Source organism: Loxodonta africana, chromosome 19 (genome assembly GCF_030014295.1).
Source record: "Loxodonta africana isolate mLoxAfr1 chromosome 19, mLoxAfr1.hap2, whole genome shotgun sequence".
Lineage (NCBI taxonomy): Eukaryota > Metazoa > Chordata > Mammalia > Proboscidea > Elephantidae > Loxodonta > Loxodonta africana.
Window position 1 is genome coordinate 46,132,726 of NC_087360.1, and position 27,351 is coordinate 46,160,076.

Here is a 27,351-nt window from a genome sequence, read left to right on the forward strand (position 1 = left end):
CCACCGAAGAGGTAAATTAATCCGAAGCGAGCCCAGGAATCTATGCTTTTAGCTACATATAAGAAACACTGAAGAGGGCAGTAAGAACTAGTGAAATTCATCCCTTTGACACGTGGGGGAAAGGACTATTTTGAGGAAATGTTTGGAAGGAAATTCTTAAGAACTCTAAAGGGTCTGAGATTTTACCCTGCTTGCAAGCTAAGAGGTTAGCCTGCCACAATCTCAATGGATGCTGGTAAAAGACATGAGACTCCTGGGTCAGCATCAAAAGACAGTTTATTACTCACAGCAATAGCAGTCGTCAGAGTATCATCATGTGGGCCAGTTTCCAGAGCCCCCAATTTCCAAGCTATCTGATGAGGGTCAGGTGAATTTAACACGTGCAGGGAGGAACCCTGAGTTTAGAGAAACCGAATCCTTTATAATGGATGCTAAGCCTACCTGAAGAACTGAAAGCCTGGAGTAATTCTGTTCACCACAGAAACATCCTTGGAAAAGGCAGTCAGTGCTTCTGCTCACAAAATACAGCAGAGACCTATGGAGGGCTGTCTCCATTGTTCTCCTGTGGAGAACAGACGCGAAGCGCGTTAGGGGAAAAGGAGTCCTCCATCTGAATACTGTAAAGTGAAAAAACTAAGGAATTGGGAGTTGGAGGGATTCCCGCCCACAATACCACGCAAGAATTCAGCCTAGATTCTGGTTCCCATAGCTATCTTTGCAGAAGCCCTAATCTGTTTTAATGGGAGCCTGCCTAATGTCATGAGCACGTTCCATTTTTTCTTCACTTTAATCCTCATATCTCTTGGAGATAGTATGGTCATTTTACAGATGAGAACATAGATTTTTAAAGATTATGACTTGTACACTTTTTCAACCACAGACAAGAGTCGGGTCTTCGCAATACCTCCTTCCCTCATCCCTTTTCTCCTTTTTTCAGTGGGCCAGGGTAAGACCGGCCAAAATAAGTAAACAAACAACGCAAGAGCAGAGACATGTCTTTGAAAACGCACTATAAAATCTTAAATAATGAAGATTCTAAGGGCGCTTTAAGACCAAGCCTCTGCTTGGGAACAAGGAAGCTTCAAGTTCTGGCTTCTGCCACCAAGCCCGCCCGAGATTTCTGACTGGTTACGGCAAGGGTTCCTAGACTTCATTTCCATTTCAAATCGGAAGTAGGTTTCCAAAAGCAGGGAAGTACCTACCAGCACAGTTGATTTTTTCTCCTTTCCTAAACTGGCCTGCCCCGCCCGCTAGCATTGGCTGGAATCGGACCACGCGGGGACTACCAGGCACTCCGGTCCCGCCCAGGCCTTCCGGGGTTTCCTGGGCCGACCGGAACTGGGGAGGAGCCGCCCGACCGCGCCCCGCAGGACTGGCCAGCGCCGCTGTCACTCATCTTTCAGGGGACTTGGCACCGCCCATCGGGGGGCTGCAAGCAGCGAGCCGAGTGGAAGAACGAAAGTTGCCGGCGCTTGGGCCCGCGGCCCCTGAGATGGAGCCGAGCCCCGCCGCGTCCCCCGGGCCTTCCCGCTCCTTCAAGGAGGAGCTGCTGTGCGCGATCTGCTACGACCCCTTCCGCGACGCCGTCACTCTGCGCTGCGGGCACAACTTCTGCCGCATGTGCGTGACCCGCAGCTGGGAGGTGCAGGTGGCGCCCACCTGTCCAGTTTGCAAGGACCGCGCGTCCCCTGCCGACCTCCGCACCAACCACACCCTCAACAACCTGGTGGAGAAGTTGCTGCGAGAGGAGGCTGAGGGCGCGCGCTGGACCGGGCACCGATCCCCGCGCCTCTGCCGCCTGCATCGCGCCCAGTTCAATCTCTTTTGCTTCGAGGACAAGGAGCTGCTGTGCTGCTCGTGCCAAGCTGACCCCCGGCACCAGGGGCACCGCGTGCAGCCAGTGAAGGATACTGCTCATGACTTTCGGGTAAGATCAGCAGTGTGCGGGAGGTGGGCGCGGGCCCAGCGTCCAGAACGGTAGACCTGAACCGGCGCTTGGCCGAGGTCTGGTCAGCCGGGACAGTGCGTGCATGTGAGTGCCCAGAGTACGCCCAGACCAGACAGAGCTGGCGATCACCGGAGCGCACACGTGGTGGCGGAGCCAGGACCGGAACCCAACGTCCTGACACCACGTCCGCCAGTCCAGCCTTCCGTCTCCTCTTCTGCTCCCGGCTTGTTGGTGCCTCCTCAGGACACCCGCTTTCCCGACTCTGGTTACCTACAGAGGCTGCTGTGTTGTCAAGGCCAGCCCAGGGGGCCGAGATGGGAGCAGAGAGAATGTAAACCGGAAGTGAGAGCTGGGGTTACCTGATGTTTTCAAGACAACCCTGCTTCTGATGGGTTTAGGCCTTGAATCTCTTTATGCCAGCGGGGTGTGGCCCATACCCCTGTGAGAAGCACAGTCATGTGGGTAATGTCCCGGAAGCCTTGAACTTGGCACACTCTATTTAGAGGTGGAGGAGGGCGCCAAGACCTGGCCAGGTATATGGAGCCTTAAGATCTAAAATCGGTCACCTACTTCCTGATCTGACAGTGTACGGACATACACAGCTATGGGAGGCCTCTGGCTCCAGCCAGCTGATTATTCTGGGTCACTTTCTCAGCATCCCAGTGTCTAGAGTTCCAGTGGCTATAAGTAAACCAAGGGGCAATTTATAGGCAAAAGTAACCTGGAGAATTCTTTGGTGGAGTATGGGAGAATGATCAAAAAATAAGGGTTAGCCTAACTCAGGATTTTTCAAAATTTTGACCTTAGCCCATAGTAAAAAATACATTTCACATCGTGACCCAAAACACACATACATACGTATTGTTCGCAACAAAAGTTTTGTGAAAACGTCCATCGTACTCTGACATTTTCTGTTTCTATTTTATTTTATTTTTTTAAATATGCAGGTTGTGAAACACTAAATTTATTTCACCCCATACTAATAAATGGGACTGCTCACAGCTTGGAAAACACTGGTGAGAAGCTGAGTGTACTGAAAAGGAGGCAATTTAAGAACCCAATGCCTAGTTTCCAGACACCGGACACTTGGAGGAGCTTTAGGACAAGGCAGATGTGCTGGATACTGATTTGGGAGACCTGAAGTAAACTAGTGGGGGAACCATGGATCAAGCCATGATTAATCCCTGTGGGCCTGGGGAGGTACAGATAAGGACATGGGCAGGGGTCAAGACCAAGAGTACTAAGGCAAAGGCCACAGGTTGGGGCCAAGCAAGGGTTCAAGAACAGTGAAACCAGGCACCAGGGAGGTATATTGTGATCTAAAGACAGCTTTCTGTTTATTCAGCAGGTGCCTTGTATTGCCAGGTGCCAGAGATATTGCAGAAGATGAGATAGACAGCAATTCCTACCCTCAAGGAGCTTCAAGCAGAGACCTGAGGGATGAGGAAGTGTTAGCTAGGTGAAGGGGATGAAGGAAAGTATTTCGGTCAGAGACAACAGCATATGTAAGAATCCAAAAGCGGGGAAGCCTGAGTTTCCAGGCACAGGGGAACTTCCAAGTACTTAGAATGGGGATGGAGTCCCTGGGTGGTGCAAACGGTTAATGTGCTTTAAGTCCATTCAGAAGTGCCTCTGAAGAAAGACCTGGAGATCTACTTCTGAAAAATCAGCCATTGAAAACTCTATGGAGCACAATTCTACTTTGATACACATGGGGTCACCATATGTCTGAATCAACTTGACAACAATTGCTTAGAGTAGGGATGGTGAGGGAAGAGGAGCCAGGGAGCCTGGAGGCTCAGCTTTTACCCTGAAGACTGTAGGGAGCAGTTGAAGGGTGATATCTGAGGAGATTGGGAGTAGTCCAGGCCCAAAAGATCTGAGGAGAATACAAGATGATGGAATCAGCCTGAAGCAGGGTGGAATTCACTCACTTATTAGGCACATATGCACTGAGTGCCCATCGTGTCCCAGGACCTATTCTGGGTGCTGAGGCTGCAGAGGTCAACCGACAGGCCCCTTGCCTCATGGAGCTCATATTTCTTGGGGAGAAGCCAGACAGACAGTAAATAGACGTGATAAATTCAAGTGGTAATAATTGCCATCAAGAAAATACGGAAGAGCGATGAATGGGGAGTGGAGGGCAAGTGCATTCTTCACAAAGCCACAGAGACTGTTTAGAATGTGTAGCAGAATCTGTGACTTACAGGTTGTAGTCTGTGTGATTGGAGGGTAGGTGGGGGGCGGGGAGAGCAAGTGGTATGGAAAGGCTCCAGAGGTGAGAAGGGCTAGCTCAGAGGGGGGTTTCCAGTGTGCAATGAGGAGGCCTAAGAGATTTTAAATAGAGGATTTTGTGATGAGATGTGTGCTTTAGGAAGATTACTTGGGCAACTATATGAGGAACCCAGGAAAAATAATCATACCAGCTGTTTTAGGCTGGGTTCTCTAGAGAAGCAAAGCCAGTAAAGCATGTAAATATATATAGAGAGAGATTTATATCAAAGAAATGGCTCACATGATTGTAGAGGTTGGAATGTCCCAAGTCTGGATTAGGATAGAGGCTTCTCCTGATTCATGTAGCTGCAGGGGCTGAAGAGCCCAAAATTGGCAGGTCAGAAAGTAGGGCTCTTGCTCACAGGCTGTGAATATCAACAAATCCCAGGATTGGCAGGGAAGACCGAAAGGCTTCTCCTGATTCACATAGCTGCAGGGGCTGGCGAGCCCAAGATTGGCAGGTTGAAGAGCAGGGCTCTGCTTACTGGCTGTGAAAATGGACAAATCCCAAGATCAGCAGATAAACTGATAGCTCAAGTCCCAAGAACCAGAGGTCAGACGAACAGGAGGCAGCCGTAGGATCAAGAGCAAGCAAAAAGCCGGAACATCTGCTTATATTCAGATGCAGGCTATGCTCCCAAGGAAACTCCCTTTCAACTGATCAGCTACTCATAGCAGATACTATCATGGGAGTGATCACATACAAACACTGAGAATCCTGACCCAGCTAAGTTGACACACAATCTTAACCATCATACCAGCTAGGGCTTTTTTAACGCTTAACAAGTGCTAGGTGCTTTTACGGAGCCCTGGTAGTGCAGTGGTTAAGAGCTCAGCTGGTAACCAAAAGGTCAACAGTTCGAATCTACCAGCCACTCCTTGGAAACCGTATGGGGCAGTTCTACTCTGTCCTAAAGGGTCGTTATGAGTTGGAATCAACGCAGTAGCAACAGGTGTGTGTGTGTGTAAGTGCTTTTAAGTGTTTACAAGTGTCACCAAATTTAAATCCTCACAAAAGTTTATTATTGCTGCTGTAACAAGTTACCACAAACATCTACGGTCACTATGAGTCAGAATCGACTTGATGGCAATGGATTTTTTAGTGGAGTGGTTTAAAACAACAAAAACTTTTTATTAGAGTTTGGGCGGTCAGAATTCCTACTGTCAAGGTGTTGGAAGCTCTAGGGGAGAATCCATTTCCTTGTTATTTCCAGCTTCTAGAGGCCCCTTCCCTTGTCTTGAAAGTACATCCTTCCAACTTCTGCATTCCTCATCACATGACCTTCAATGACCCTAACTCTACCCCCTGCCTCTAACAGGGACCCTGGTGATTACATTGGGCCTGACCAGATAATCCAAGATAATCTCCCATCTCAAGATCCTTACCTTAATTTCATATGCAAAGCCCCTCCTGCCATTTAAGGTAACATAGTCACAGGTTCGGAAACCCTGGTGGAGTAGTGGTTAAGTGATATGGCTGCTCACTGAAAAGGTCAGCAGTTCAAATCCACTGGGTGCTCCTTGGAAACTCCATGGGGGCAGTTCTACTCTCTCCTGTAAAGTTGCTATAGGATCTGTAGGGTCACTGTAAGTTGGAATCGACTCAGCGGCAACAGGTGTGTGTGTGTGTGTGTGTGTGTGTGTGTGTGTAGTCACAGATTCCCGGGATTAGGATATGGGCCACTTTGGGGGCGGTTATTCAGCCTGCCAGTTAGGTACTATTATCCCAATTTTACAGACAATGAAATTAAGTCTCAGAGAGGTTAAGTAACTCATTCAAAGTCACAGAGCAAGTAGCTCCAGAATTCACCGGGGGCCTTGTTCAGCTCCCACTCTGGCTCGTGGACTCTGAGGGAAGCTTCTCTAAGGGTAAAACTTACCCTGTTCTGGAAGCCGTGTGGAGAGCTGATCAGGGTGTGGGTGGGGATACTGACAGCAGCTATTTATTGAGTATCTACTACATGCCAGGCACAGTGTGAGGTACGGGGGATCCAGTAGAGAACAGGACAGTCCTACCCTCTGCCTTCATGGAATCAGATAGACATGGATTAGTTTCAGACTGTGACATTTGCATGATTATAACAGGGAGGCCTGATCTGGTCTGGTGGGGCACAGGAAAGAGTCTCTGAGGAAGTGACTTCCCAGAGACCTTAAGGCTCAGAAGGAGTTAGCTCCATGAAAAGGCAGCAGCCACAGCGATGGTGGGGCAGGGAGTGTTGGCAGAATGTTACACCTGGGGAACAGGGGCTGGTTGCAATAACAGAGGCATCCTGAAGGAGAAATGTGGTAGTCCTGATGCTGCAGGGCACTGATGGGCACATTGAGGATCGGGGGTCTTGTCCTAAGTGCAGCGGGGCCCCATGGGAGGGACTGATGAGATTTCAGAACATCACCCTAAGTGTTTAATCCAGAGCTTTAAAGAAGTGTTAGAACTAAAAGGGTTTCTCAAACTTGACCAATGTACACACTCATCTTAAAGGAAGAAATAGGGCAACACAATGACTTCAGTTGTTTTATTACTTTATACGTACAAACACTACACTAGTATAACTTCCTTTTGCTTATACCACATATAAGCAATGAGACCAAAGAGAGTATACAAGTTAAATACACACAAAACTAAAGTCAGTCAAATTCTAGTTAAAATATTAATTACAAGGTCTTACATTGCTGGAACTAATAAGTTGCTGCTCCTAGGTAGCTGGGTCTTCTCTGGCAAAGAAACTTTTTTTTTTTTTTAAATAATTTTTGTTGTGCTTTAAGTGAAAGTTTACAAATCAAGTCAGTCTCTCACAAAAACCCATGTACACCTTGCTACACACTCCCAGTTACTCTCCCCCTAATGAGACAGCCCACTCTCTCCCTCCACTCTCTCTTTTCGTGTCCATTTCACCAGCTTCTAACCCCCTCCATCCTCTCATCTCCCCTCCAGGCAGGAGATGCCAACATAGTCTTAAGTGTCCACCTGATCCAAGAAGCTCACTCCTCACCAGCATCCCTCTCCAACCCATTGTCCAGTCCAATCCATGTCTGAAGAGTTGGCTTTGGGAATGGTTCCTATCCTGGACCAATAGAAGGTCTGGGGGCCATGACCACCAGGGTCCTTCTAGTCTCAGTCAGACCATTAAGTCTGGGCAAAGACACTTTTGATTTCCCTGTTTCCCCTGTTTCAAGTGATTGCTTGGTTCGCCGGCCAAAATTTCCCAAAATTGTTTAAGAACTGTGAAACAATCATGTGACATAATTGGCCTTCATTTGGTTCTAGCACATCCTTTACCTGTTAAGTATGTTTCTGTTCTTTTCTTATTAAAAAAAAAAAAAATTATTAGGCCAGTACAATTAAAGGAGTAGAGCCTGGTGTCAGGTTAGTTGTTAACAACATACAGATGCCAGTGCAGAAGTTGTAGGAACTGAAAGCATGTATCAGCTCTCTGTTTAGAAGGTGACTTAGAAGAGGTTTATCTTAGTATTTTTTTTAGATTATGATTAAGCGAGAACACTAATTTAGAACGCTCACAGAAAACTTGCAGATGTCACAAATACACAGGCCAGGCCCTCCAGGGGTCTGTAAGGAGATGATTACATTTTACTGAGGAGAAAGCTGAGACTTGCAGAAATGCAGTGACTCGTTCTAGTCACAGGACATTAGAGTGGTACACTAGGGTTAGAGCCCAGGCTGCTGACTCCAGTCCACCATTCTCTCTCTGCTGTGATGCTGGCTTGCATCTTCAACATGAGACCTACCCTGAAGCCCCACCCGGTCCTGGCCTCCAAACTGCTTTGTCCAGGTCCCTTTTTCATCCATCCCATGGGATTGACATGATGGCCATTCTCTACCTTCCAGCCTTTTCCTTCCTCAGCCCCAGCACTTCCTTCTCCTTCTGGGATTGCCTTCTTAGAATCAGTCTGGCCAAATCTAACCTAAGGGTGTTCCAGGTACCTCTTAAGCCACCTCAAAAGTCTTCCTCTTTTCACTTCTTTCCCTCTTTTCCCAACTACTCGTCCCCATCCCTGTTCCCTGGCTTATAGGCCAGGCCCTACCCAGATTAACAGTTGCACCAAAGAACATTTATCACCTGCTTTTTTTTTGGCAAGGCCCGTAACCAGGGGGAGGGATGGAGCCTTACGGACCAGTGTTTACTGAGGCTTCTGAGTTATGTGGCCCCAGCACTGGGTGCCATGATGTTGTTATTATTAGCTGCCATTGAGTCAATTCTGACTCATGGTGACCCCATGTGTTGCAGAGTAGAACTGTTCTATAGAGTTTTCAAGGCTGTGACCTTTTGAAAGCAGACCACCAGGCCTGTCTCCTGAGGCACTTCTGGGTGGTTTTGAAGCACCAATCTTTCAGCTAGTAGTTGAGTGCTTAACCATTTGCACCACCATTAATGCTATTAGAGTTATTTTTACTATTTCTCCAAAGAAGATTTCGAAACACTTTCTCAGAATGTAGAGAGAAAAGGATAAAGATGGAGAGAATATGATAGGTCTTAGATACAAAAAGTAGGAATCCAACTTAAAGCATATAGTAGTTTTTCAAGTAGACCGAGAAGATAAGAATCAATAATTAAAATAAAAAAACAAACTTTACTAAACAAAAAATACTTGAATTTGCTGATTAAGATTTTTCACATGATTCAAGCAATATTAGAATATTGGAATAAGGCAGAGGTAAGGGTGGACATGTAGTTTAGGTAAGGACTCATGGAAATAACTATTGTTAGTTGCCATTAAATTGCATGGCAACTAACTCATGGCAACCCCAAGTGTAACAGAATGAAATGTTGTACAGTCCTGTGCCATCTTCATGACCATTGGTGTGTTTGAGTTCTTTGTTGTGGCTGTTATATTGACCCATCTCATTGAGGGATTCCCTTGTTTTTGTTGGCTCGCTACCAAACATGATGTCCTTTCCTAGTGATTGGTCTTTCCTGATGCTGTGTCTAAAGTAAACAAGTCCAAGTCTTGTCATCCTCACTTCTAAGGAACCATCTGGTTATATTTCTTCTGGCAGTCCACAGTACATGCAGTATTTTTTGCCAACACCACAGTTCGAGTGCATCAGTTCTTCTGTCTTCCTTTTTCTTTATCCAGCTTTTGTGTGCGTACGAGATGATTGAAAAGACCGTGGCTTGAGCCAGACACACCATAGTCTTTGCTTTTTAATGCTTTAAAGAGGTCTTTTGCAGCAGATTTGCCCAATGCAATACGTCATTTGATTTCTTAATTGCTGCTTTCTTGGGAATAACTGTACCCTCTGTGAAATAACTGAATCACCCTATAATCAGACCTGGTTAGTAGTGACTGCAAACCAGTTCAGTTTAGAAAGTAGAGCTGGGAGCCTGTGACCATACCAACTCTGCAGCCCCGCTCACAGCTCAGGGATTCACAGTACAGCCTGGACCAGCTTTGCCCAAGCAGGATGCCTTTCTGTGCTATAATGTGATCAACTTGAGAAATAACAGATCCCTTTACTGCCGATGCCCTGTCTCCCCATCTATACCAGGTGTGAGATAAAGGGGCTGGGCTAGAGGATAGGGCCCTGGATGCTGTAAACTTTGGCTTCTAGGCCAGGAATTGTACTTACTATTCAGCTGTGCCCTACAGTGCATGGCACATACCAGGCTTAGTAAATGTCGTTGCATTGTACTGATGTTAAGGTGGGAATTCCAGTGTAAATGTGGTGTGGCTGTGCTGTCTGACCTGGTCTCCAGCCCTAACTTGCCTTTTTGCTTCCATCTGGTTCATTCCCATTAGGCCAAGTGTAGAAACATGGAGCATGCACTGCGGGAGAAAGCGAAGGCCTTCTGGGCTATGCGGCGCTCCTATGAGGCCATCGCCAAGCACAATCAGGTAAGTGAGGGCTCAGGCTGAGTAGGGAGGCTGGGGACCCCAGGGAAGTCGGGAAGAGGTGAAGGTGTGACTGAGTCACCCACGAGGTGACCATAGGTGCAGAGTCTGCACTTCTCAGCTCCAACGGCCTTGTAGAGCTGGGCCTTCTGAAGCTGTCTGTGTCTACTCTGCCTTGGCCCCTTTAAAGACGTGGGCATGCCCATGCCAGCAGCCAGGAGAGTGGCTTAAAAAGCCAACAAAGCCCTCTGCACTATGGCTGAAGAATAACTTTCAGCATGTGCCATGCTTCACCATTTACCCATTTGTTCAAGCTAACCATGACCTGGGAGTCATTAGTGATTCCTCTTCTCCTGTCACTGCCCATGGTCACGCCATCTGCAATCCTGTCCCTCTGTCTCCAAAATATACCATGCCTGTCTAGCACTCTCCGTATCCATGGCTACCATCCCTGTCCAGGTCGCCGTGGTCTTTCACCAGGACTCCTGCAGTAGCCTCCTGACTGGGCTACATGCATCCCCTCATGCTTCGCAACCCTCCCTCTAGGGACTGGAGGGGTCTTTTAGAAAAATGCATTGATTATTTCACCCCTCTGCTTAAAACTTCCCTGTGGCTTCCTGTCACACCCAGAATAAAATCCAGACTGCTTACCATGGCCTCCTGCCTGCCCCTTCAGCAGTCTCTGCCTGCCACACTTAAACAAGGTGAGCCCCTTGGAGACTTCTCAGATCCTCCCCTGGTTAGCATCTCTGTCATTACAATCTCAGCTCAGATGTCCTTTCTGAGAAGCTTTTCTCGATCAACCCAGCCTAAGTAACCTTCCCCTTCAGTCTTTATCATATCTCCCTGTTTATTGTCTTCATAACGCTCATTACCTATAATTATCTTTTTTCTATTTTCTATTTTTGTATTAGAATGTAAGGAAAGCAGGGCACAGTACCCAGTATCTAGAAGAGTTCTTGGCATATAAGAGGTGATCAATAAATGTGTGTTAGTTGAATGAATGAATTGGCTCCCCTCTGTCCTCTCTCACATTGTTATACCTTGGTACCCTCTCTTCATTTGAGTCCTGTTTTGATTGGCAGCCTGGTTTCTCACTGTTTGTCCTGGCTGTGGTCTGTCACTTCTTGAGGCTGTTGCTTCTAGTAATTACTGCTCACTTGGCCCTCACAACCATAGAGGAGACATGCCTGCCCGGGCTGCTGGGCTCTGCCCAAAAGGGCTTGCAGTAGCCAGCAGTGTTCGTGTGTACACAGAAGAGGATTAGGCTTAAGAGAGAGCCTCATTAACAGCTGGCCAAGGAATTTCCATCAGAGCCCCAGACCTGGTGGAACAGAGTAAAAGGATTGCAATATGTTGAGGAGCCAGGCAGAAGCCTCAGAGCACACCAAGCCTGGCGCTTCAGGCAGATCCTTCAATCCCTCCAAGCTAATCTCCTCATCCCTTTTACATGGGGTCGTTATGAGGTGGAATCGACTCCACAGCACCCAATAACAACAACAGGATCTTTTAAACATTCAGATAAGTTAATGTGTATGAAGGGAGTAACAGAGAACTCGTTCATCAAATGTTAGTCTTCTCATTGCTGATGCCTTAGAGATCATAAAGCCAGTTTGAGAGATGACATTTTTCACTTTTTCAGTGAGCCATTTTATCATTATATTGTCAGCTGTAAACATATAGTGGACTTTCAGCAGAACACGCCTTCAGTGCTAGAGCTCACATTTTGAGTTCTTTTTTTCAGTGGTGGCCAGGGAATTGTAGAGCCTCATTTCTGTACTTCTAATGAATTTCGTTTGTGGCCAAAGCCATGGGACTGGCTTGACATGTAAGGAGTCTGTCCATGTTTGTCCATGTTGTAGCGACCTGTCTGCCCATCCAGTCATGGTGGAACTCTGAGCTTTTTGCTGGGGGACAGTGGTGGTTCAGTGGTAGAATTCTCACCTTCCATGCGGGAGAGCCAGGTTCGATTCCTGGCCAGTACACATCATGTGCAGCTACCACCCTTCTGTCAGTGTGGACTTACATGTTGCTGTGTTGCGGAAGAAGTTTCAGTAAAGCTTATAGACTAAACTGACTAGGAAGAAAGGCCTGGCAATCTGTTTCCCAAATCAGCCAGTGAAAACCTGGTGGTCCACGACAGTTCGATCCTGTTGTACACTGGGTTGCCATGAGCTGGGGGCCGAGTCCATGGCAGCTAACAACAGCAACAGCAAGAAGCAGCTTTTTTTAAATTGTGCTTTAGGTGAAAGTTTACAGCTCAAGTTAATTTCCAATGCAAAAATTATACACATATTGTTTTATGACATTAGTTGCAATCCCTACAATGTGACAGCATACTCCCCCTTTCTACCCCAGGTTCCCTGTGTCCATTCAATCAGTTCCTGTCCCTTCCTGCCTTTTCATCCTGCCTCCAGACAGGATCCACCCATTTGGTCTCATGTATCTGATTGAACTAAGAAGCATACTCTTCACGTGTACTATTTTTTGTTTTATAGTCCTGTCTAATCTTTGTCTAAAGAGTGAGCTTCAGGAAGATTTCAGTTCTGGGTTAACAGAGTATCTAGGGGCCATAGTTTCGGGGGTTCCTCCAGTCTCTGGGAGACCATGAAGTCTGGTCTTTTTATGTGAATTTGAGTTCAGCTCCACACTTTTCTCCTGCTCCATCCAGGACTCTCTGTTGTGTTCCCTGTCAGGGTGGTCACTGGTAGTAGCTGGGCACCATTTAGTTCTGGTCTCAGGCTGGTGGAGTCTTTGGTTTATGTGGTCCTTCAGTCTCCTGGACTAATATTTTCCTTGGGTATTTGGTTTTCTTCATTCTCCTTTCCTCCAGGTGGAAAGGGACCAGCTGATGCATCTTAGATGCCAGCTAGCAGGCTTTTAAGACCCCAGACGCCACTCACCAAAGTGGGATGCAGAACATTTTCTTCACACACTTTATTATGCCAATTAACTTAGATGTCCCCCAAAAGGCAACTATTTGCTGAAGCAAAGGGTAACATGGTTAGATGTGAAGACTCTAAGGATCCCAGGTTGATTAATATCCTCTTAAATTCAACTAATCCAGCTTGATGAGTAGAGTGAAGGTTTTGATATTTACTCGTGTATTGTGAGGCTGTCATTGCCAACAGTGCAGGTGACTAGGGTTTATTTTTCACTTGCTGGCTTTTCTGTTCTTTATGTTCCATTGTAATAGGAATCATCCTAGATTTTACTCTAACACTAAACATTATCAGTCTTTTACTTAATATTTGCCAGCCTGATATTTCAACAATGCTGTCTGTTCTCATTTGCGTGTATTTGATTATTGATCATTTCACACGTGTAACAGCCATTTGCTTTTCTCTGAGAATGACAAGTCACATTCTTTTTTTCTTGGGATGTTTGTTTTTCTCCTAGTGGATTCATAAGAGTGCTTTGTATATTCAAAATGATGAGTCTGTTATATGTGCTGTACATATTTTTCCTAGTTCATCATTTCTTTTTCAATAAATTAATTTTTTACTTCTTTTTTGTCATTTTCATTTTTTCAGGGAGTCATTTTGTCATCATATTGTCCAAGCCATAAGTATATATCTTAAACTTTCAATCCAAAAATGTGATTACTAACCTGCATTGCTAGAGCACATTTTTTTTTAATAATTTTTATTGTGCTTTAAGTGAAAGTTTACAAATCAAGTCAGTCTCTCACATATAAACTTACATACACCTTACTACATACTCCCACTTACTCTCCCCCTAATGAGTCAGCCCGCTCCCTCCTTCCAGTCTCTCCTTTCGTGACCGTTTTGCCACTTTCTAACGCCCTGTACCCTCCCATCTCCCCTCCAGACAGGAGATGCCAACATAGTCTCAAGTGTCCACCTGATGCAAGTAGCTCACTCCTCATCAGCATCTCTCTCCAACCCATTGTCCAGTCCAATCCATGTCTGCTGAGTTGGCTTCGGAAATGGTTCCTGTCCTGGGCCAACAGAAGGCATGGGGACCATGACTGCCGGGATTCTTCTAGTCTTAGTCAGACCATTAAGTCTGGTCTTTTTATGAGAATTTGGGGTCTGCATCCCACTGTTCTCCTGCCCCCGCAGGGGTTCTCTGTTGTGCTCCCTGTCAGGGCAGTCATCGGTTATGGCCGGGCACTGTCTAGTTCTTCTGGTCTCAGGATGATGTAGTCTCTAGTTCATGTGGCTCTTTCTGTCTCTTGGGCTCATAATTACCTTGTGACCTTGGTGATCTTCATTCTCCTTTGATCCAGGTGGGTTGAGACCAATTGATGCATCTTAGATGGCTGCTCGTTAGCACTTAAGACCCCAGACGCCACACTTCAAAGTGGGATGCAGAATGTTTTCTTAATAGAATTTCTTTTGCCAATCGACTTAGATGACCCCTGAAGCCATAGTCCCCAAACCCCCGCCCTTATAGAACACATATTTTGAGTTGTTTTTCCAGTAGTGGTCATGAATTTTATTTATGTGTTTAACTTTGTTAATAGTCTCTTATCACACAGAACTTCTTACTTTTGTATTTAATTATCTCATTCTGTATGTATTCAGTTATCTCATTCTTTCTTCAGGGCTCCTCAGCTTTATATTATGCTAAGAAAGGTCTTTCTCATTCCAAGATGAGAAACGTTCTTTCTCTTTTTCTTTGCATGCATTTATGGCTTTGTTAAACTTTATCTGTGCTTTTTGTTGTTACTTCTGCATGCTATTAATGATTTATTTTAAAGTAAGTAATTATTTAAAATAAATACTTTTTCTACTGTTGTAGAAAGCCTCTGGATCAAACAAATTTGAAGCCCTGAGATTGGAAGACAAATATTTTTTAAAATCGTTAGTATTTGTAACAATTTATTTCTGTCATTAAGTATTTTTCTTGCTACTGTTGAAGACTCAGAACATTACACTTTGAGGGTGTTATAGGACTACAGTTGTCATCTGTAGATGGTGATTTTGTTTTATTTTATTTTTCAGTTTATCAAAACAATTTCATTATGCTGCTTGACTTTCCCATTTTAAATTTGAACTTAACAGATTTGTACTAATAAAATACTACCCCATATTTTATCCGTTGGAGTTCTACATAGGATTTTTTTTGAAATTAGCGTTCCTGTACTAAAAATCTGTGCTAGGTGATCATAAGATTCAGTGTCTGACCTTCTGTGACTTGAGGGCCCTCAGCTCCCTCTCGCTGTCTGCCATAGGTAGAGGCTGCCTGGCTGGAAGGTCGAATCCGGCAGGAGTTTGACAAGCTTCGAGAGTTCCTGAGGGTGGAGGAGCAGGCCATCCTGGACACCATGACCGAGGAGGCGAGGCAGAAGCAGCTTCTGGCAGAGGAGAAGATGAAGCAGCTTGCACAAGAGACAGAGGCTCTGGCACGTGAAATTGAGCGGCTGCAGATGGAGATGAAGGAAGACGATGTGTCTTTTCTCATGGTAAGGAGTCATTGTCCTAGTTCCAGGGACTGGGGGCGGATGTTCAGGAACCAGCGAGAGCTGCAGACTATCAGCCCTGGCTGATCCAGGCTTCTGGTAGCTTCCCGGACAGTGGCTGGGAGCAACTTACAGATGAGGTGCTCTGCTTGTATAAAGAGGCTAAAAGATTTTAATCAGGTCAGAGTTCCTTGAGAGTCTCTTTTGTTTTTTTCTTCTTTCTTTCTCTCACTGTGTCTTCTCTCATCTCTCCTTAATATAATTGGAGTATTTTAAAACTATTCAATTATTTAATTCTTTATTTAAATATGATGTGGTGGTATTCTCTAATTTTTTTTTTTTAAAGATGACTCCATTCTGTCTTTTAAAAAAAAAAAAGTCGATTTATTCCCTCACCCCTTTTTATTGACTTCATTTTGCCCCCATGAGTCATTGGGTCTTTATGGAGAAGTTTCCGTAATTTGAAAGCTGGTTTGGAAACTGGTCAAGATAGAGAGCTATCTCCTCAACTTGGAAAACAGCTGGTCACTCTGGAAAGGGGAGTCTTTGTAGAGCAGAGTGGGAAGGGACATGGACATTTGTTTGCTAAGACAGGATGTCATATCCTTGTAGGGCCTTCGTGAGATCTTAGCATATAAAAGGCCCTGAACATGATGTCTCCTGTCTCTGAATTACCTGTGATTGTAAAATCATTTGGTAGGTTCTAAGAGCCAGACCCGTTGCTACTTCTGGTTAGGATATTGGGAGCGTTATCTTGTTCAATACTCAGATGTGCTTTCAGATGTGCTTTCAGGAATTATTTTATGACTTCTTTTTTTTTTTTTTTTTAAACTGAGATATATTCACATATCACACAATTCATCCATTTAAAGTGTGCAGTCCAGTGGCTTTAGTATATTCATAGAGTTGTACAGCCATCACCACAATCAAGTTTATGACATTTTCATCACCCCAGAGAGAAGCCCTGTATCCGTTAAAAGTCACTCTCCATTCTTCTCTTCCCCTAGCCTCTGGCAACCACTAACCTACTTTCTATCTCTATGGATTTGCCTACTCTGGACATTTCATATAAATGGAAGCATATGATATATGACCTTTTGTGAATGACTTCTTTCACAAGGTTCATCCATGTATAAGTACTTCATTCCTTTTATGCCAAATAATATCCCATTGATTGAATGGGTATACTAATCCAAAAACAAAAACAAAAACCAAACTCACTGTCATCGAGTTGATCCCTACTCATAGCAACCCTGTAGGACAGGGTAGAACTGCCCCATAGGGTTTCCAAGGCTGTAAGTCTTTATGGAAGCAGACTGCCACATCTTTCTCCTATGGAGCAGCTGGTGGGTTCGAACCTCCAACTTTTCAGTTAGGCAGCTGAATGCTTTAACCACTGCACCACCAGGGATTCTTAATGAGTATACTACATTTCATTTTTCCATTTACCTGTGAAAACCACAATGAGATACTTCCTACCCACTAACCAAAAAAAAAAAAAAAAAAAAAAACCCAATGATGGTTAAATTTTAAAAGACTGGTAATAACAAGTGTTGATAAGAATGTGGAGAAATCAGAACCCTCATACATTGCTGGTGGAAATGTAAACTAGTGCAAGTTGCTTTGGAAAAGTCTGGCTGTTCCTCAGAAGGTTAAACATAGAGTTGCCATAAAACCCAGAACCCGGTGTAGTCAAGTCGATTCTGACTCATAGCGACCCTACAGGACAGAGTAGAACTGCACCATAGAGTTTCCAAGGAGCGCCTGGTGGATTCAAACTGCTGACCCTTTGGTTAGCAGCCGTAGCACTTAACCACTACGTCACCAGGGTTTCCAGAGTTGCCCTATGACCCAGCAATTCCATTCCTAGGTATATACCTAAGAGAAATTAAAACATATGCCCGCATAAAACCCTGTACACAATATTCATAGCAGCATTATTCACAGTAGCCAAGAAGTAGAAAAAACCCAAATATCCATCATCTGATAAAGGGGCTCCTTAATGGGTATAAAAACCAAACTCATTGCTCTTGAGTCGATTCTGACTCACAGCGACCCTATAGGATACAGTAGAACTGCCCCGTAGGATTTCCAAGGAATGGCTGGTGGATTTGAACCAACCTTTTGGTTAGCAGCCAAGCTCTTAACCGCTGTACCACCAGGACCCCCTTAAGGAGTATACTGCATTTTTTAAATCTATTTATCAGTTGATATTTGAGTTATTTCAACTTCTTGGCTACTGTGAATAATGCTATGAATATGTGTGTATAGGTTTTTTGTGGGCATGTGTTTTAAGTTCTCTTAGGTATATACCTAGGAATGGAATTGCTGGGTCATATGACAACTCTATGTTTAACCTTTTGAGGAACAGTCAGACTTTTCCAAAGTGGCTGCACTAGTTTATGTTCCTACTAGGCATGTATGAGGGTCCTGATTTCTCCATATTCTTTTTTTTTATCAACACTTGTTATTATCTGTCTTTTAAAATTTAACCATCCTTTTTTTTAGTGGGTATGAAGTGGTATCTCATTGTGGTTTTCATTTGTATTTCCTTGATGGCTAATGATATTGATCATCTTTCATATACCTTTTGGCCATTCATTCTTTGAAGAACTACCTATTCAGATCCTTTGCCCATTTTTAAATTGGGCTGTTTGTCTTTTTGTTATTGAGTTGCAAGAGTTTTTTTGATATATAGTCTAGATGCAAATCATTATCAGATACATGATTTACAGGTGGTCCCTGACTTATGACAGGGTTCTGTTTCGATGACTGCCATAAGTTGGTTCTCATGTAAGTCAAATACCTCTTTTTTTTTTAGTTTTCATTATTATTGTTTTTATTATCATTATCTTTATAAACTCAATCTTTGAACATCTGCGAGTGAACATCTGAGAATAAAAACATCAGCAAATTATGCACTACACCATTGTGTATAGTACATATTACTAACGGTAAGATGTACAAAAAAAAAGATGGTCCTAAGTGCAGTTTGTCGTAACTCAAATATGTCATAAGTCAGGGACTGCAAACATTTTCTCCCATTCTGTGCGTTATTTTTTTTCCCTTTCCTGATGGTGTCCTTTGAAACACAAAAGCTTTTAATTTTGATAAAGTACATGTTATTTTTTCTTTTGGTTTTTTATCTAAGAAACCATTTCCTAGTCCAAGGTCATGAAAATTTACATCTTTGTGTTCTTCAAAGAGTCTTATAGTCTTAACTCTTAAATTTAGGTCTTTGATGAATCTTGAGTTAATTTTTATATATAGTGTGAGGTAGGGGTCCAACTTCGTTCTTTTATATGTGGATATCCAGTTGTTCCAGCACCATTTGTTGAAAAGACTATTTTTTTCCCATTGAATTGTCTTGGCACCCTTGTCAAAAATCAATTGACAGCAAATTTGAAGGTTTATTTCTGGACTTGAATTCTATTCCATTGAACTATGTATATATGTATAGTGTTGCTTTGCAGTAAGTTTTGAAAATGGAAAGTGTGAGTCCTCTAACTTTGTTCGTCTTTTCCAAGATTGTTTTGACTCTTGGATTCTTGAATATCCACGTAAATTTTAGAATCAGCTTGTCAATTTCTCCAACAAAGTGAGCTGGAATTTTGCTAGGGATTGCATGGAATTTATAGATTAACATGGGGAGTATTGCCATTTTAACACTATTAAATCTTCCATCCACGAACCAAGACTCCTTTTGAGTTCAGAAACTCACAAGTTTTTTTTTTCTGTGTGTGTGTGTGTGCCTGTCTGTCTGTGTTTTTGTCTCTGTGGTTTTTCTGTCTTTCAGAAGCACAAGAGCCGAAAACGACGGTAAGTTGCCAAGGCTGGTTGAGGGATCGGGGGAAGAGCAGGCAGAAATACCAGGGCATAGTCTCCAGTGGCTCCAGGGGCCAGGCAGGTATGAAGTAAGCTGGGTACAGCACAAGAGGAATGGTGGGGGCTGGCACCTAGAGAGAGTCCTTCTTTCAAGGCATTCCCATTCTGACTTTGTACTGGAACACACAGTCCTCCTGAGTGTGGAGGGCCACCATCAACCATAAGGGAAGAGAGAGCGCTCTCCTGTACTTAACTCATGCTTCTCATTTCGACTCATTTGTCAGCCCCCGCTCTGAGAGCCTCAATGCACACTAGTCTGTGTTTACCGTTGCTGGGTTCACAGGGATGAATAAGGAAGAACTTTGTTTCAGGCAGAACTGTCCAAAAATGGTAAAGAGTCCTTTGGGCAGAAGTGAGTGCTTAGAGGTATTCAAGCAAAGGCTGGATAACAATTTGCTGGGGGTTCAAGCAGCAACTGGAACTGTTGGACTAGATGACCCTTAAGGCCCCATCCAACTCAGCCATCTTATGGGGGAATACGGAAGTGTGGTTTCTGCCTGAGAACCTCATACTTATATTTACCCCACCTGGGGCAGGGCAGGTCCTCAGACTGAATCCCTGGTGGAGGTAGCAGCCCAGTTTGTTTCCGGTTCATTTCCCAGCAGAGCCCAGTCCAAGTTTGTCTTGGGGAAGGTGGCCAGGAAATTTAGACCTGAGGCAAGGAACAAGTCCTGTTCCCTGTTCCCACTTGTCCCCACTTAGGCCAAGATCCAGGTGAGCCCTGCCCGCCATGTCCGTTTCTCCTTTCCCAGCCTCTTCTGCACCATGGAACCAGAACCCGTCCAGCCCGGCATGCTGATCGACATCTGTAAGTACCTGGACTCCCTGCAGTACCGCGTCTGGAAGAAGATGAGCATGTCTGTTGAATCTGGTGAGTTGGGGTGGGGGGTCAGGGTAGGTGCTATAGGCTGGGAGGGAAGCACTTCCTGCTGGGCAGAGAGGCAGCTGAACTCATTTCTTCCAGGTCCCCATCACCTCACACCCCTCCTCTAAGCCACTTTCTTCTCAGCAGGCCCCATCGTCCTGCTACTGCTCCAGTCCTTGCCCTCACTGCTCACACCCCTCCCAGCAGAACCTATTCTTTGAGTTCTGACCCTTCCACCTCTTTAGGAAGAGAATCTGACTTCCTCTCTATTCAGATTCCTATTGTAGATACAATGAAAGACCTCCTCAGTCCTCAGAAGCCTTTTATTTTCAGGATCACCTACCTCTCCCAAGGTGACCCAGGTCACATGAGTCTCTATGTCATGGCTTTACAGGGAGAAGTGTTAGTGACCCAGAGGAGTGTCCTGTGCTTTCCTAAGATGCCCCTGCTCCTCAGCCAGGGCTGTACCCTCCCTGGATCGGGGCCACGCAGGTTATAGTTGTCCATTTTGGGGGGATGGAGACGTCAGCTGGCATGCCAGAGGGAGGGAATGTGAGATTTGCTGATCCCCTCTCTCCTGCTTTTCCTCTCTGCTCTCAGTGCCCTTCAGCTTCGATCCCAACACGGCAGCTGGCTGGCTCTCTGTCTCGGATGACCTCACCAGCGTCACCAACCACGGCTACCGGGTTCAAGTGGAAAACCCAGAGCGCTTCTCCTCGGCGCCCTGTCTGCTGGGCTCTTGTGTCTTTTCTCAGGGTTCCCACGCCTGGGAGGTTGACCTGGGGGGGCTGCAGAGCTGGCGGGTGGGTGTGATGCGGGTGCGCCAGGATGCCAATACAGAAGGACACTCACACAGCTGTTACCACGACACCCGCTCCGGCTTCTGGTACATGTGCCGCACGCAGGGGGTGGAGGGGGACCACTGCATGACCTCAGACCCGTCCACGCCTCCCCTGGTCCTGGGCATCCCGCGCCGCCTGCGAGTGGAGCTGGAGTGTGAGGAGGGCGAGCTGTCCTTCTATGACGCTGAGCGCCACTGCCATCTCTATACCTTCCATGCCCGCTTTGGGGAGGTGCGGCCCTACTTCTACCTGGGGGGCATGCAAGTGGACGGGCCACCAGAGCCTCTGCGCATCTGCCCCCTGCGCATCACTGTCAGGGAAGAGCTGGACGACTGAGGCTGGGCTGGGTACCATCCAGGTCTCCTTTCATGGCCTTTTTCGTCCTAGTGCCGGCATTCACCTCAGTACCTCTCTGCTACCCACCTTCTGGCCAGGGATCTTCCTACTCTTTATCTTATCCTTCTCTGTGACTCCAGACCCCAAGCCTCTGTCTTCATTTTTGGTTCTTTCTCTACACACAAGCCCCTGGGTGTCACAAAACAGTTTGCACTGAGCGTCTAAAGTCTGGTGGTTCATACCCACCCAGCAGTGCCACACAAGAAAGGCCTGGCAAACTGCTGTCATAAAGATTACAGCCAAAAAAACCTTATGAAGCAGTTCTACTCTGTGACACAGGAGGTTGCTGGGAGTCGTAACTGACTGTACAGCATTGGGTTTGGAGTCATCAGGAGGTGCCTTGCTGGGCCCAGGTTCTTCCCTACAGTCAGTGGCACTTTTAAGGATGTGGGCTAATTCTGACACCTCTCGGGTGAATTTTTGCTTCTAGAGTGGAACCGTGCCATGGCTTGGGGCAGGACTCAGGGCTAAGCTTTCCTGTTGCTTTTTATCAGTATTTTAAAACTGTGCTCTACAACCTCCCTGGGGTTCTCCACTGGGGAGGCAAGGCTACCCACCAGATCAGCTCTGATTTCTCTAGTTACAGTTGTATGACTTCCAAGGCACTTAAAAACAGAATGTGTACAACTGTGGCCTTAAACCCGTTCCCTCTCTGGGCATCATTTTTCTCATCTTCAAATGAGATAGTTGGTCTAGCAGATGTCAGTCTGTCAAGGCTGTGGAGGAAATGCCTCTGATTAATTCTTAGAAAGGAGAAAAGAAGGGAAGGGGGACCTTTTCAGTTAGGAAGAAAGGAAAGGGAAGATGTGGTCTGAGGTGGTGCTGTGGAGTGAGTGGGTGCTGTGTCCTCGGCCCTCCGCTGCCCCCCTCGCCTTTGCTTACCTCAACCTGCCTCATCCCGAGCCTCTTGCTCTGCCACTTCCTTGGGTTTTCCTCCCGATTTCTTTCTTCCTGGTGCCTATAGACTTGGACTTGAGCCTTTTTTTTCTACAGATGCCTACCGATAGTTTCTAATTGTCAATTGATTGTGTCCTGGAAGCAGCACTGTAAAGGAAATGCTTTCCCGTAGACACAGTGTTATAACTGGGGCCACATTCCTGACCAAGGGCTCAGCATCCCCACTCCTGTCTGTGCTCCACAGTTCACAAAAACTGACATTTCAGACAGTATGATTCAGGTCCTGTACATTGGTTACCAATGTGCTGTCTATAGTGGTTAGACTAAAAAGTAGGGGTCACAGGGAGAGACTAGTAGGAAATGTCACTGTGAAGAGGGCCAAGTATAAACGGGGAGTAGTGGAATGAACTGGTGAGGGCATGCCCCATCTGAAGGCTCTCAGACTCAGAGAAGTTTACGCATCTGAGGCCAATGTGAGGCCTCTACTATAAAATATTTATCTGGTCCATAAAATCTTTCTGTATAATGAACTTGACCTGGAATTATTTTGTTAGCTATAACCAATGTTTTAAATTTCTTTTTAATTTCTATTTTAGATGTCGGCAGAGTTTTTTTTTAGGATAATTTGGATAGCCTAGGCCTGTTTTTAAAAAATAAAATTGAAATTTGAGCTTAACCCCACTTTTTCTTTTGCTATTTTCCCTTTATTGTTTTAGTAAGCAACAGCATTAAAGATCACCTCATAGCTTCTGAATTGCACTTTCTAAGACGGATTTTAAGTTTGTTTTTAAATGACCAGCACAACATCTAAAATATGTGAAGTCTCACCAGGGACTTTATTTGTGGAATTTTGGAAAAGAAGTTTTTTTGTTTTTTAAACTTGCTCTTGCTCATCTTTCCTTCCTGCTACAGTGGTTGAGAGCCTGGCTGGTAACCAAAAGGTCAGCAGTTCTAATCCATCAGCTGCTCCTTGGAAACCCTTTGGGGCACTTCTACTCTGAGTTGGAATCAACTGGACAGCATTGGGTTTAGTTTTTGTTTTGTTTTGCTTTGTTTTTGCATAACCAAGGAAAAAAAGTTTTTAATGTAGGTCACAGGGACTGAGCAGAAGGATCAGTCCTGTTTTGTTTTTTGTTGTTAATAATATACACAGCAGACCCAATTCAGCAATTTCTATGTATATAATTCAGTGACACTTAAACCATTCTTCCCCATTGACGTAAACTCACCGCCCCTAAGCTTCTTATCTAACCTTTCAAGTTGCTGTTGTCAATTTGATCTCATATAGATAGTTCTTTATAAAAAGCACAAGGCTCAAGATTGATATTCTTTAGTAATTAAGCTAAAATATTATTTGGTTTACAGAGCCCTGGTGGCACAGTAGTTAAGCGCTCAGTTGCGAACCAAAAGGTCAGCAGTTTGGACCTACCAGCTGCTTCCCAGAAAAAAATATGGCTGTCTGCTTCAGCAAAGATTACAGCCTTGGAAACCCTGCAGGACAGTTCTCCTTTGTCCTGTGGGATTGCTATGAGTCAGAATTCACTTGATAGCAAAGGGTTTGCATTTTGTTTGTTTTGTTTTTGGTGTTATTTGGTTTAAAGAAGACTTAAGAGGATATTTTTGTTTTAAGGTTAAATTTTATCTCAGAGTAAGCTATCCTTCTGTGACGCCGGGCACCACCATCACCTCTACACCTTCCATGCCCACTTAGGGGAGGTGGGGCCCTACTTCTGCCTGGGGGGCATGCAAGTGGACGGGCCACCAGAGCCTCTGTGCATCTGCCCCCTGCACATCACTGTTAGGGAAGAGCTGGACGACTAAGGCTGGGCCGGGTACCATCCAGGTCTCCTTTCATGGCTTTTTTCCTCCTAGTGCCGGCATTCACCTCAGTACCTCTCTGCCACCCACCTTCTAGCCAGGGATCTTCCTACTCTTTATCTTGTCCTTTTCCGTGACTCCAGACCCCAAGCCTCTGTCTTCATTTTTGGTTCTTTTGCCACCCGCAAGTCCCTGGGTGGCACAAACAGTTTGCACTCGACTACTAACCTAAAGTCTGGCAGTTCAAACCCAACCAGCAGAGCCACACAAGCAAAGCCTGGCGAACTGCTGTCATGAAGATTATAGCCAAAAAAACCTTATGAAGCAGTGGGTTTGGAGACATCAGGAGGTGCCTTACTGGACCCAGGATCTTCCCTAGAGTCAGTGGCACTTTGAAGGATGTGGGCTAATTCCAGCACGGCCTTCCCAGGGCCCATCGCTGTGTCTCAGTGGCCGGAGGTGATATACAGAGCAAGGACTGCTGGGCTGTTGGCAGAGCATGTCTACCTCTGGGCCTACCTGTTCCCTGAGGGGTTTGCAGGGCCTCCACCTACTTAGCAGGCTTTGCACTCTGGGAGCCGTGCCATCTCCCAGTGCACGTCTAAAACAGCTCACCCTGTCACATTCCACTTTGCCTGGAGAATTAGCCTAGAAAAATTGTTTTTGTTTTTTAAAGTGAACATTCACGTACAAGGTTTCGAGTAGGGGAATGTTTTTATTTCATTAGATATATACTTAGGAATGGAATTGCTGGGTCTTTATTGAGATATAATTCACATACCACTTAACTCACCTATTTAAAGTGTACAATTCAGTGATTTTTAGTATGTTCACAGAGTTGAACAAGCGTCACTGCAATCAATTTTAGAACATTTCATAATCCCAAACAAGAAATGCTGTGTTCTTTAGCAGTCTCTCAATTTCCCTCGAACCCCCAGCCCTAGGCAACCAGTAATCTACATTCTGTCTTATAGATGAAAGGAATTGTACAATATGTGGCTTTGTTTCTTTCACCTAACAATACTTTCAGGATACATCCATGTTGTAGCATGTATCAGTACTTCATTTCTCTTTATTGCCAAATAATATCCCATTGTATGGATGTACCACATTTTATTTTCCATCCCTAAGTTGATGGACATTGGAGTTGTTTCCACTTTTTGGCCACTATGAACATTCATGTACAAGTTTTTGAATAGGTAAATGTTTTTATTTCATTAGGTCTATACTTAGGAATGGAATTGCTGAGTCTTAGGATAATTCCTTGAAGTCCCTGGGTGGCCCAAATGGTTAAGTTCTTAGCTACTAACCAAAAGGTTGGCAGTTTGAGTCCTCCCAGAGGCACCTCAAAAAGCAAGGCCCGGTGATCTACTTCTGAAACATCCCAGCCGTTGAAAACCCTGTGGAGCACAGTTCTGCTCTGACACACATAGGTCGCCATGAGTGGAACTGTGATAACTATATGTTTAACCATTTGAGGAATTGCCAGACTGTTTCCCAAAGTGGCTGCACCATTTTACATCCCCACCAGCAGTGTGTAAGAGCTCCAATTTCTTTACAAACTCACCAACAGTTGTTACGGTCTATTATTTTTTTATTCTAGCATCCTAGTGGATGTGAAGTGGTATCTCAGAGTTTTGATACCGTTGTTGCCCTTTGCATCTCTGCCTGCCACTCCAGGAAGAGCCCTTACAAGGTAAAGCTGCCCTCGCTGTCTTCTCTGCACAGAGATTTTTGAGGGTAGGAACATCTTCACCTTCATGTACCTGGATCCAGGTGTATTGCTGGTGCTTAATAAATGATTATCAAATAGACACACCATTGGATGTGTGCTCTGGAGTTCAAGAAAGCTGTTTCTGAAAGCACCGAACAGCTGGCAGCACCTTGGGTAAGGAGAGAAGTGGCGTGAAACCTGAAGTCAGGCCTGGATGCAGACACGATGACATGAGACACCCCAACCTTTGCCAACTTCTCTGAACCTTGGCTCCCTTGTGTACATGAGGATTGCAATATCTACCTCAAGTTGTGGGAATTAAATGAGGTAATCTTTTATAGATACCCTGAACATAGCATAGGCTTAATACATGTTTGCTAATTTCTTCAGAAAGCAGGAACTTCTGAATGTTGAAATAGTGGTTCATAATGAAGAATCCCAAAGAAAAGTAAGAAATATAAGCTATCTGTATTGCAAGTGCTCAAATTTCTCCAGATTTTTAACAAAGATGTGTACATAAAAGCTTATATTTATGAAGAATTTTAGTAACATGGAATGGTTATGTTGTAATAAAAAAAGAGGACTCAGAGTTATACATGCAGACACTCAATACACACAAAGACATGCAGGATCTCTGTTTTTTTATGTTTTATGATTTGTATTATCTGTTTAGGTAATCCATTTACATGGCTGATTCCAAAAGTACAGGAGGTACTAGAACAGTCTGCTTCTGCCCAACCACTCATCTCCCCACCCTGCAGACAATCCGTATTACCAATTTTTTGGGAATCCTTCCAGAGATATTTTATGCATAACACATATTCTGGTTCTGAGTATACGCCAGTTCCCCAAGTACACTGTAGTGTAAGAGCAGATCGCTAGCTCTCTATCCCTAAGGAACCCAACCAAGAGGAGAAAAAAAAAAAAGGATGTTATCAAAATAATTTTTTCTCAAGGTGGAAGATTCGTCCTGGATATTTTCATGCAGGCAGTTCAAGTGGTGGATTTCACTTATCCTCATTTAAATATTTCACCTTGAAACCAAAAAAAAAAAAAAAAAACCAGTGCCATCAAGTCGATTCCGACTCATAGTGACCCTACCTTAGAGTTTTAAAATGAAGGATAAAAACTAAGTGAAATTTAATTGCTACTGACATTGGGAGATAAATTGTGAACCTGGGGCTGCAACATTTTTAAAATCTCAGTCCTCACAAAGATACCTAGTGACCGAAATAGCCAAGTGGCTAACAGATTTAGATATGAGACAACCTGGGTTCAAACACTGACTCAACCACTGTGCGATGTTGGGAGAGATACTTAACCTCTCTGTGCCTTTGTTTCATCATGTGAAAAATGAAGACAATAATAGCTCTTACCTTGTAGGTTGTTGTGAGGCTAAATGAGCAAATAGGGTTCTGGCACATACTCAGCAGT

At 44.8% G+C, this 27,351-nt stretch overlaps 1 protein-coding gene across 2 annotated transcripts; it reads left to right on the plus strand.

Annotated features, from left to right (window-relative positions):
• The first annotated feature begins 1,411 nt into the window (after positions 1-1,411).
• Positions 1,412-23,061, plus strand: TRIM35 (tripartite motif containing 35). 2 transcript variants are annotated; one of them, XM_064272660.1, is made up of 6 exons: positions 1,412-1,927; positions 9,980-10,075; positions 15,273-15,503; positions 19,300-19,319; positions 20,138-20,256; positions 20,851-23,061. In XM_064272660.1, the coding sequence occupies exons 1-6, from the start codon at positions 1,493-1,495 to the stop codon at positions 21,426-21,428; spliced, it is 1,479 nt and encodes a 492-aa protein (XP_064128730.1). In that variant the 5' UTR covers positions 1,412-1,492; the 3' UTR covers positions 21,429-23,061. The 2 variants fall into 2 exon arrangements, with proteins under 2 accessions (XP_064128730.1, XP_003412413.1); XM_003412365.4 differs by having other exon boundaries at positions 1,413-1,927; positions 19,297-19,319.
• Positions 23,062-27,351: the final 4,290 nt, after the last annotated feature.

Excerpts from the sequence above, each read along its gene's own strand:
- TRIM35 (XM_003412365.4), top strand. The coding sequence starts at position 1,493 with ATGGAGCCGAGCCCCGCCGCGTCCCCCGGGCCTTCCCGCTCCTTCAAG. Across the intron at positions 10,076-15,272 it reads CCATCGCCAAGCACAATCAG|GTAGAGGCTGCCTGGCTGGA; the intron begins GTAAGTGAGGGC and ends TGTCTGCCATAG. Across the intron at positions 15,504-19,296 it reads ACGATGTGTCTTTTCTCATG|AAGCACAAGAGCCGAAAACG; the intron begins GTAAGGAGTCAT and ends TCTGTCTTTCAG.